Below are 10,542 nucleotides of genomic sequence, written 5' to 3'. Positions count from 1 at the left end.
CAAGGGCGACGCCGGGCTCGACATATGATGAAATATGAGTTTTTATTTGTTGAACTATATAATTTGTATTGAACTATTTGTTGTTGAATTATTTAATTTTCTGTGATGAACTATGTGATAAAAAATTTATTTATGCTAAGAATTCAATACCGAACCACCCTGAACCATGCCGAATATAGGCCATTTCTCTATTTATCTGGCCGTAAAGTGGCCGTGAATGGATCAATATCAACGACTGGGGACAATCTGAAGACGATAATTGGATGTCCAACCGCTTTATTGCCAGTTCGATCGCCGGCTCGCCTTCAGGCGGTGATTTTTATGTCTGCTGGGCCAACCGCGGGAGATGCTCTAATCACCGGGAGGTTCTACCGCTCACTTGTCGGTGGGCAAGCCTCCCTGCCCCGTCCACCACCAACATCGTCCCGTCCCGCGTCATCGCGAACGCACGGGAGGCAGCAATGGCACGCCACCCGTTCTGGCGTGCCCCACGAGGCCCAATTCTTGTTGAGCTTATCCATTCAATTCCTATTGGCGATGACGAGGCTGCAGCTCGCGGTCGCTGTCGCGGTCGCCGTGGCGCCCGGTCCTCCGGGTCCCTGTTCCACTTCCACAGCAGTTCGACGACCCCCGCGCCATATCTCGCGCTGCCGCGGCCTACTTCGAGGCGCAATGTCGGTCGTCGCCGCTGCCGCCTCCACTCATCCCAGCGCCACCGCCGACGGGTCCCCGCCGCAGATGGCGACGACGCGTCTCGAGCGCGGGTCCCTGCTGGTCGGCGGCCGCGAGCTCATCTCCCAATGCCCGCCCGAGGTCACCCTACGCGCGGGCGTCGCCCTCGCCGCTCCGGGCGCCGCGTTCCTCGGCGCCCGGGCAGCGGCGCCGTCCAGCCGTCACGTCTTCTCCCTCGGCACCATCCCCAAGTAGGTGGTCACATATGGCTTATTATGCTTGCGCAGCGCGCGCGTCGGTCCGAGATACTAATGTTCGTTCGTGATGGTTGCTGTGCAGAGGATGGAGATGGCTGTCGCTGTTCAAGTTGAAGATCTGGTGGATGGCCCCGAAGACGGGCGCGGAGGCGGCGGGCGTGCCGGCGGAGACGCAGATGCTGCTTCTGGAGAAGACGGGGAATGGGGCCGAGGACACGGTGTACGCTCTGATGCTGCCAGCCCTCGATGGGGATTTCCGGGCCAGCCTCCAAGGGTGTCCCGAGAATGAGCTCCAATTCTGCTTCGAGAGTGGTAGGCAGACTTCACCTTGACTTATGAATGTTATGGTGCTTGGCTCAAATTGTGCAATGCTTGGAATCTTAGTGGAATGGTTGTCTCTTTGCTAGGTGATCCTGATGTGCAGACGAAGGATGCTGTTGATGCGGTATTCGTCAACTCAGGGGACAATCCTTTCAAGCTTATGAAGGAATCAATCAAGTAATGCCACACTACTACAACGGCATGGATTTTCTTTCTTTCTATGTGGCAGTGGCTTACTTATATCTTCTGTAGGATACTGTCCAAGATCAAAGGAACTTTCAGTCATATTGAGAGCAAGGAGGTATATATAAGCAGGTTTTTACACTTTTATCACCTAACTAGACTATGGTTGTTGATCTTGGACATATCTCAATTTATTTGATTGTGACAAGTCTTTTGTAAATTTGCTACAAATGTCAGACCCCTGCAAACTTAGACTGGTTTGGATGGTGCACTTGGGATGCATTTTATAAAGCTGTCAACCCAGTAGGGATTGAAGAGGGCCTTCAAAGGTATACAAGAATTGAGTTGATCTTTGATTTGCATGTGTTCTTTATGTAATTTGCCGCACCCTTCATTTTTATTTTTATTTCCTGAAATACACCTCCTTCATTTGATAATTGTCATTTACTGATGATGCATTCCCTGTAAAATAGTTTGCGTGAAGGAGGCGCACCACCAAGGTTTCTGATTATAGATGATGGTTGGCAAGAAATAGTTAACGAATTCAAGGAAGTGAATGGAGCTCTTCTTGAAGAGACTGTGTATGTATATCAACCTTTGCTAATACATACAAAAAAGAGTGTACTGCATCTGATTTTCATCGTAACATTGCCAGGTTTGCAGAGAGGCTGGTTGATCTGAAGGAGAATGACAAGTTTAGGGGAGAAGCCTGCAAGAATCTGGGAGATCTTGTCAAGAAAATCAAAGAGACACATGGAGTCAAGTACTTGATTCTTATTGCAATAGTTTACTATATGCCTAATGTATATGTAAGGGTCATCTTTTGCTGAGCAAAATGTTGCATGTGAAATTTCAGGTACGTCTACGCATGGCATGCTTTACTTGGGTATTGGGGAGGTGTCTGCACATCATCGGACGTGATGGAGAATTACAATCCAAAACTAGTTTACCCCGTCCAGTCTCCTGGTGATGTTGCAAATTTGAGGGATGTAGCCATGGACAGCTTGGAGAAATATGGAGTTGGTATCATTGATCCTGAGAAGATATATGAATTCTACAATGATCAGCACAGTTACCTTTCTAGTGTGGGTGTGGATGGTGTGAAGGTAGATGTGCAAAGTGTGATGGAGACTCTCGGGCATGGCTTCGGTGGTCGTGTTGCATTAACTCGAAAGTATCAACATGCTCTTGAGGAATCTATTGCTCGGAACTTCAAAGGAAATAACCTAATATGCTGCATGAGTCACAGTTCAGACCACATCTATAGGTAAATAATCCATATTTGTGAACAGTATGAGCTATGTACATAGAATCTGACATGATCCTTCACTGTTTGTAGTGCCTTGAAGAGTGCAGTTGCTAGAGCATCAGAAGATTTCATGCCTCGGGAGCCAACACTGCAAACTCTGCACATTGCTAATGTAGCATTCAATAGCCTTTTATTGGGAGAAATTTTCATCCCGGATTGGGATATGTTCCAAGTAAGATTATTCTGCACCCTTTAGTTTGATTAGCCATATTTCTGTACTTTAGTATCAGCTAATTTTCTCTCTTTTTCCCACAAAAAAAATAATTTTCTCTCTTTCTTTCTGATGTAAAGAGCAAGCATGAAACAGCGGAATTTCATGGAGCGGCTAGGGCTCTAAGTGGAGGTGGTGTTTATGTCAGGTGATTTTTATAGCGCATTTTCTTCAGGTGTGGTGTTTGATTTTAACCAAATCGTGCTTGCTGTATAAATTTCTCCCCATATTGATATGCAGTGACAAACCAGGAGTGCACGATTTCACTGTTCTGAAAAAGCTCGTTCTACCAGATGGCTCGATTCTAAGAGCAAGGTATGCTGGTCGTCCTACTCGCGATTGCCTGTTCAATGATCCAGTCATGGATGGCAAAAGGTATATTTACACTAATACACACCCCAATTTAGCTTATCCGGTTTGTCCGATGCTATCTATTTGACGAAGACTAATTCATTAACTCTTGGGCAGTCTTCTGAAAATATGGAACCTGAACAATTTGTCTGCTGTCGTCGGAGTATTCAATTGTCAGGGAGCTGGAAACTGGACTTGGTTAGTCGAAGAAATTTCACATGTTCCCACCGCCGTTAACATAACGGGTCATCTCTCGCCATCAGATGTAGAGTCTCTCGAGGAGATTACTGGTGATGAGTGGAATGGAGAGACTGCAGTATATGCTTTCAATTCATGTAATTTTTCTTTAGCTACTCATTTCTTCTTCGCAATTGCATCTTATCTATTGTACAGTCAAGATCTTAGTTAACCTTCTGTTTTGTATTGCAGGTTCTCTTTCAAGGCTCCAGAAGCACCAAAGTTTGGAGCTTTCATTGGTCACTATGACATGTGAGATCTATACCATATCACCGATACAGGTCAGATTTCTGTCCACCCCTTGCTTACATTTGTTGAGACTGTATGGGTGCATTGGTTTCATTCTGGTTAATGGAGCCGGGGAGAGCCTCCCTGTTATTCTAAAAAACACATATGTTGAGCCTAGTTTACTTCATATTCTCACAGAAACAGTCATTTCTGCACCAGGTTTACGGTGGGGCTGTTCGGTTCGCGCCGCTTGGACTGCTCAACATGTTCAACTCCGGTGGCGCACTCGACAGTATCACAGGCACAGTTGATTCTTCAGCTACGACAGTTCAGATCAAATGCCGAGGGCCAGGACGTTTTGGGGCGTATTCATCTGCTAGACCGGCACTCTGTAGAGTTGATGCGCATGAAGTAGAGTTCAGTCATTCTGATGATGGCTTGCTAGCATTTGATCTCTCAGATGGATCTTCCCACAGCAGCCTCTGGAACATAGAGATTCTCTACACAGCCTCCTGAAGACCTGAACCTGTATGTGACCTTGATGTCTCTTGTTGCAATTTCTGCTCTGCGCCATTCATTTCTCGGAGACCAACTACTGATGTTTATACCGTGGTGGTTTCTCCGTAATTGCTGCCTCCCAGCTTCAGAAATAATTACTCTGCTCGCCGTATTTAGAAGTATGTTCTTTCTTACCATGCCGCGTCGTGTTTTCGTGTGCGTTTGCGTGTGTGTTTTCTGTGTCGTTATGGCTATTATTTTCTGTTGGACACAACTCCAAATTGGAGATTTATATATGTAGATCACTTTTATGAGATTATTTGCTGGAATGAACGGACGGATTTTGCAAGCTTGGGGCCATCAGGCTCCAGTGCCCCAACATTCATTCAGTTATCTGAACTCTGAAGGATATTATTCCGGTTCTAGAGCAGCTTCTCTCGTCCATCCCGGCGCCTTTGCAGCTAGTACAACGGATGCGTGCACCTATACAATTATATATGTCGGTCCTACTGGCGCCGATCAAAGCGAGCGAATCTTCGAGCTCCCGAGCTTCACAGGCAGCTCCGCGAGCATGCTATTGGCGGCGACGCTCCTCGTGCTGCTCACCATCTTGAACCACTGGCTCTCCGGGTCGCAGCTGTTGTCCGCGCTCAGGCAGCGGCACGGGTTGGTGACCACGCTCTGGCCGTCCGCGCCGACGTCCAGGCAGAGCATGCCGCGGCCATCGCCGGAGCCGGATGACGACGAAGACGATGCGTTGACGGCGACGTGCAGCTTGGAGTCCGACACGAGGCGCCACCGGGACATGTCGTCGTCGCAAGGCGTGCCGAGGCGCACGGGCCGGCCGGCGCCCTGCGCGTGGAGGCACATCAGCGGGCCGTCCCGCAGCGCCAGCCGCCCCTGCTGCGGCGCGTACTCCCAGGCCTCCGTCCCGGCGCACGCGCCCAGCTCCAGTGGCTGTGCCAGCGACCGCCGCAGCACGCACAGCCCCGTCGCCGGGTGGAACAGCACCGTGTACGGCGCCGCCTCCGCGTAGCCAGGCCCTGCAAACACACGCACCAACATCATGAAATCAGTCGCAAGCTCACAGGCCGGCCAGGGTAAGACGAACAGAGCAGATCGCGGCGGGTGCGAACCTCGGAGCGGGCGCTGCAGGGGCTGGACCCTGCGGAGCGCGGTGACGTTGCGTGGCCTGGACCAGGCCCGGTCGAGCACGCCGTAGACCTCGTCGAGGTCCAGCACGCCCTGGCGGAGGTAGTAGCTCCCCTGCAGCGTCCAGAGCGCCCAGTCGAGGTCGAGGTCGGCGGCGACGGCGGCGGCGCAGCCGTAGTAGCGGTTGTCGTTGGCGTTCCCGCCGCGGTTGTCGACGCCGAACTCGCTGAGGAAGACTGGCCAGCCCTGGTCGAGCAGGTAGAGCGCGCGGCGGGACACGCTGGCCCCGATCCGCGCGCACACCTCGTTGGGGTTCCCCGCCGCCCACTCCTGGCCGTTGGAGAAGCTGTACCAGTGCACCTCGAACGCCGCCTTCCGGGCGAAGCTCAGGCTCACCTGCCGCGAGTTGAGGAACGCCAGGTCGTTGTCGAAGCTGAGGCCCGAGAGGATCACCAGCACCCGCGGGTTCGCCGCGTGCACCGCCTCCGCGCCGCGTTGCATGTACCTGCGTTCGTGCATCGTCAGTGTCAGCCCTCAGCTGCATGTGCCATGACGGGGCTGGCGCCATGTGTGGGAGTAACTAGGCTTTGTCCCTTTTGCAGTTTTGTTCGAGGCATTGAAAGCTCATGCCTCCGGAGCACACGAAGGAGGAAGGACTACTGTCTACTGGTGGTTCACTGAAAGACTGATGCTGCCTGCTGGACGGCTACCCTATCACTTGCAGTGAATGCCATTACTGTCTCTCACATGCTGTGCAGGAGCAGCAGTTGGAGATGTAAAGCCAGCGGCCAACTACTACTAGGTTCTTGTTCAGGCTCATTTACTCGTCCAGGACATGCACATGAACAAAATCTCAATGTCGTTGGTGGCTCGACGCGTATTGCCACACGCATTTGAGACTTTTATCACCGGCATGGTCGACATTAGGAATAGGATCGTCAGTTCAACGGTGTTTACTGCTGGTGATAATTTTGGTTTGGTTTTAGTGATCGATCTAATCAGGATAGGAGAAAAAGCACTACTTACTTGTACCAGTCGTTTGAGTTCTGCCTGGGGCCTCGGAGCTCGTTCCTGAGGCTCATGCCGACGACGTGGGGGACGCCGGCGAACATGGTGGCCATCTTGGTGAGGCCGTCGACCCAGACGTCCGGCTCGAAGTAGCCGTCGCCGAAGAACCCGTTGCCGTCCGCGTTGTCGCAGCACCACCCGGGCTTGCTCACGTGGTTGTCCAGGATCACCATGACGTTGTTCTCGCCGAGGCTGCTCACCACGGCCTGTATGTATGCCATGCACACATCAACAGTTTGACACCAACACAAATTAAGTGCACTATTATATATACACTAAAAAGATTTACGAGCTTGCCTTGAACGCGTCGATGAGCTTGAGGTCGACGACGGTGGGGTTGTTGGCCCTGATGCCGGCGAGCGACTCGGTGAGGTTGAGCCTCTGGAAGGACTGCTCGACGGTGAGGGACGAGTAGGAGGCGTTGGTCACCAGGAACGTGGGCCAGGTGAGCCGGACGCAGTTGAACCCCATGGCGGCCACGTCCCCGGCGATGGCGCCCACGGGCCGCTTGCCCAGCCCCTCCGCCAGCATCGGCTCCAGGTGCGACGGCCAGTTCACGCACGCCAGCTTCACGCGGTCCCCGGCCTCGTCCACGACCCACCGGGACGCCGTCGACAGCGTCACGGCCGCCGCCGGAGCATGGTGAAGCGCGCAATGCCACGCAAAGCCGAGAGCCAGCCACGCCGCGAGGAGAGGAGAAGGCCTCACCCTCCCCGTCGTCGCCATGGCGATGGAGGCCGGGATGGCACGGAGGGCCGGTGGGCGTATATATAATGCCACACGGTACGTGGTGCAAGCTAGCTAGGTTGGCTTCGTCATGGGCCTGTGGAAGGAGGGCGGGGCTTCAAAGGAATAACTTGGTGGTGACATCTGAGACGGGTCTTGACATGTGTGAAGGAAGGGCTTCAAGAGGGTGACTAGCGCTTGCCGATGTTTCAAGAATGCAACAACTATTTTATACTGCTTCAAGGCACTGCAACGAGACCGGTGCTGTACTGCTCCTAATTCGCAACTCGGCTGAAAAGAAGGAGATAAATAATATAGGAGGTCGGTAGAGGGTTGGGGGGAAATGGCCACCTAACTGCTACAGTTTGTACTATATGTTTTGGGATGCCTAATGTCGAGCGGTGCTTGTGTCCAGTAAAATGTACTTTGCCCGACAGTTGATTTATGCGTGGGTTTTGGAAGGAAGCACCCCGGAGGACATTTCATACAGTGTTGGATGATTGAAGCTTTTGGCTTCTCATTAACGAGGATTATTTTTTAATAAGAGGCAACATTCCCGTTGATAACTAGGTGTTCATGGTGACTTTCTCAACCTTAAAGCTCCGCACTATCGATCCAGCCTTCCATAGGTGATGTATGAGTGCATGCGTGTGGTGTTGTTAGTGCGTGTCCAATGGAGGAGCTTTGGGGGCGGAGGCGGCAAACAAAACGAGATTTGGGAAGAAACTTATGAGTTGGGGGGCGACTACAAATTATGACCTAGCTAAGCTCCGCCATTATGTGTGCCTATGTTATAATCGATGTTTCTGAAAGAACATCACGTGAAAAACGTTGAGGACATTTCACATCGGGCGCTTCAAACAGTCTTCAAATGCTCGAGCGGACGGCCCGGCCAGTGACCGGTAAGAGAAGGATCCAAACGGACGCCTCAAACACCCGGGCTGACCGGCACCCCACATATCCATCCAAAATCTAGGGCGAATGTGGGGTGGCCCGGGCACGACCGAGTGTGTCTGCCACATCGGACCAGATAACCCGACACCACCATAAATTGGATCAAATTCACCGAGCGTAAAGACTACGAGGCAAGGATGGCCGTGGAGCAAGAGGCAAGGATGGCCTCAGAGGAGGAGGCAAGGATGGCCATGGAGGAGGATGCAAGGCTCCTCGCGGAGCAGGACGCGTGGATGGCATCCGAGGTTTAGTCCAGCCAGCGAGTGATCCGGCACGCTCGGACTTTAATTTCATTTCGACATGTCCGGACTGTTGAATTATGATTTATTTTGCTTCGTCACATTTCATAAACTGTTGAACTGTGATGAATCTGTATTATATGATCGACGTGCATGCATTGTATGGATTTAAGGTTTCAAATTTGAGGTGTGCGGCGCCTGGTACAACATATGAGGGGCTGCCTGACTACGTCCGTGGGAATGCCCGGGCGTGTCCGCGGGCGTATAGGGGGTGGATTTGTTAGGTCCAGCTATAGAGGCTCTTATGTTAAGAAAAACAAACGGTGTTGGTTGATTGACGCTTTTGGCTTCTCATTAATGAGGATTTTTTTAGTGAGAGGCAACATTTCTGCCGATAACGAGGTATCTGTGGTGACTTCCTTAACCTTGAAGCTCCGCAACTTCGATCCGGTCTTCCATAGTTCATATGTGAGTGCATGTGTGTGGTGTTGTTAGTGCATGTCCCAATGGTGGAGCTTTTTTATGGGGGGAGGCAAACAAAACGAGATTTCGGAAGAAACATCATGAGTTGGGGGTCAGCTGCCCATTATGGCCCAGCCGAAGCTCCGCCACTATGTGGGCCTATGTTATAATCGGTGTTTCTAAAAAGACATCACATGAAAAATGTTGAGGGCCTGTTTAATTCAAAGGATTTCTAATTACTAGGATATATTTTCTTACTGCATTCTTTGATTCATAGGATTGCAATTCACAAGGATTTTTGTTAGGATTTATTTGTACAAAATTTCATAAGAAAATTTACATCCACTCCCACTTTATATGCAGAATCTTGTATTTTCCTTGTGCACAAGTAAAAATACATAAAATCATGTAGTATCAAAGATGGCATGACACTTTGTTCCTGTGTTTTGTTCTATTCTCGCGTTTTAGAAATCATGCGAGTCAAAGTCATAGAGGCCCTAGTATTGGAAAACACAAGTGGGGCCCAATGGAGCAAGAATTTCAATGTAAGAACGGGAACACAATTTAGATAAGAGAAATTATGAATTTTTTGTCCATGCAGATATTCACTATGGATTAGGAATTCTTGAAGAAAATGCAGGATTTTGTTTTAAAATTTTTATGAAACTTGTAAACATGATATTTTAACTTTTGAAATTCCCACTTCTGTAAAATGACTGCACTTTAATGATCCTTCCAAAATGGAAAGCTTCCTGGCAGACGCCCAATAGAAACGATTTGCTAAACAGTCGAGAGTCGACATCGATGCATTTTTTCTCACGGGTGAATTCATTCAAAAAATACGTTTATTTGTTCAAAACAGCCTGATTTTCTAGCACGTCCTCGCCATAATGCCTCCCTCATTACTCGTACCTTCCTCAAACTCACCCTCCCCTCGTTCCCATTCCCATCATATCCTCCCGAATCACCTCTGTCTCTGTGCCGAAGCTCGCCTCTCCCTCGCCACCCCACATCAATTCACCATGATTTAGTCATCCCCCGCTGGACCTAAGATTCACTGTCCCGGTGTGCCATACCATCTCGTGGTTGTGAATGGTATTATCCACAACACGCCAAGGAAGCAACTCCCCCCCTCCCCGCGGTCGTCCCGCGCATCTACAATACCTTTGTGCCTCGCCTCTGCAGTCCACTGTCAAACATCACGGAAGGCCACGAGGGGAGCAACAGGCGTTCAATTGGCCCCGTCAACTTACCATGCATGGTTGTGTTATGCTTCCAACATTGTAGATGTCCCCATGGCATCCCTGCATGGACACTCAACATGCATCGCGGAGGATCATGAACGTACATGACCTCGTGCGGTTGCCTACATGAAACCACGCCTCGCATCCTAACCTGAACTACTTTATTGTTATTGGAAATATTCCCTAGATGCTAGAGGCAATCGTAAATTATTGTTTTATTTCCATGTTCATATTTAATGTTTTTATTTCCGTGCTAAAATCACAATGGTTCTTGAATGTGAGATTCTGATGAAAACTCAGTTGCATGTGTGGAAACATAAACACCAAGTAGTTCCCCAGTCTCGTCTCATATGTTGCATGATGATCTTGTTGTCCTAATCATAGGGCATTGTTAAAGTAACAAGGATGTTGACAACAATGGGAGCACATT

The 10,542-nt window shown here is 50.2% G+C and overlaps 2 protein-coding genes across 2 annotated transcripts; one reads left to right on the top strand and one right to left on the bottom strand.

Moving 5' to 3' along the window:
* The first annotated feature begins 533 nt into the window (after window positions 1-533).
* Window positions 534-4,616, top strand: LOC125538728 (probable galactinol--sucrose galactosyltransferase 2). The gene is made up of 14 exons (XM_048702004.1): window positions 534-923; window positions 1,012-1,241; window positions 1,337-1,427; window positions 1,503-1,551; window positions 1,671-1,762; window positions 1,907-2,014; window positions 2,089-2,196; window positions 2,290-2,700; window positions 2,773-2,914; window positions 3,034-3,101; window positions 3,194-3,328; window positions 3,422-3,639; window positions 3,734-3,822; window positions 3,989-4,616. Exons 1-14 carry the CDS (start codon window positions 538-540, stop codon window positions 4,283-4,285), a joined length of 2,424 nt encoding a protein of 807 aa, XP_048557961.1. The 5' UTR covers window positions 534-537; the 3' UTR covers window positions 4,286-4,616.
* A 41-nt stretch (window positions 4,617-4,657) lies between these two features.
* On the bottom strand, window positions 4,658-7,412 carry LOC125538731 (glycosyl hydrolase 5 family protein-like). Its single transcript, XM_048702005.1, has 4 exons — window positions 6,785-7,412; window positions 6,446-6,693; window positions 5,404-5,924; window positions 4,658-5,310 (listed from the first exon to the last, which is right to left on the bottom strand). The coding sequence occupies exons 1-4, from the start codon at window positions 7,211-7,213 to the stop codon at window positions 4,787-4,789; spliced, it is 1,722 nt and encodes a 573-aa protein (XP_048557962.1). The 5' UTR covers window positions 7,214-7,412; the 3' UTR covers window positions 4,658-4,786.
* Window positions 7,413-10,542: the final 3,130 nt, after the last annotated feature.

The sequence above is a fragment of the Triticum urartu genome, chromosome 2 (assembly GCF_003073215.2).
Source record: "Triticum urartu cultivar G1812 chromosome 2, Tu2.1, whole genome shotgun sequence".
In the NCBI taxonomy this organism is placed as follows: Eukaryota; Viridiplantae; Streptophyta; class Magnoliopsida; order Poales; family Poaceae; genus Triticum; species Triticum urartu.
Note: the sequence above shows the minus strand (reverse complement) of the source record. Positions and strands in the feature narration are given on the sequence as shown.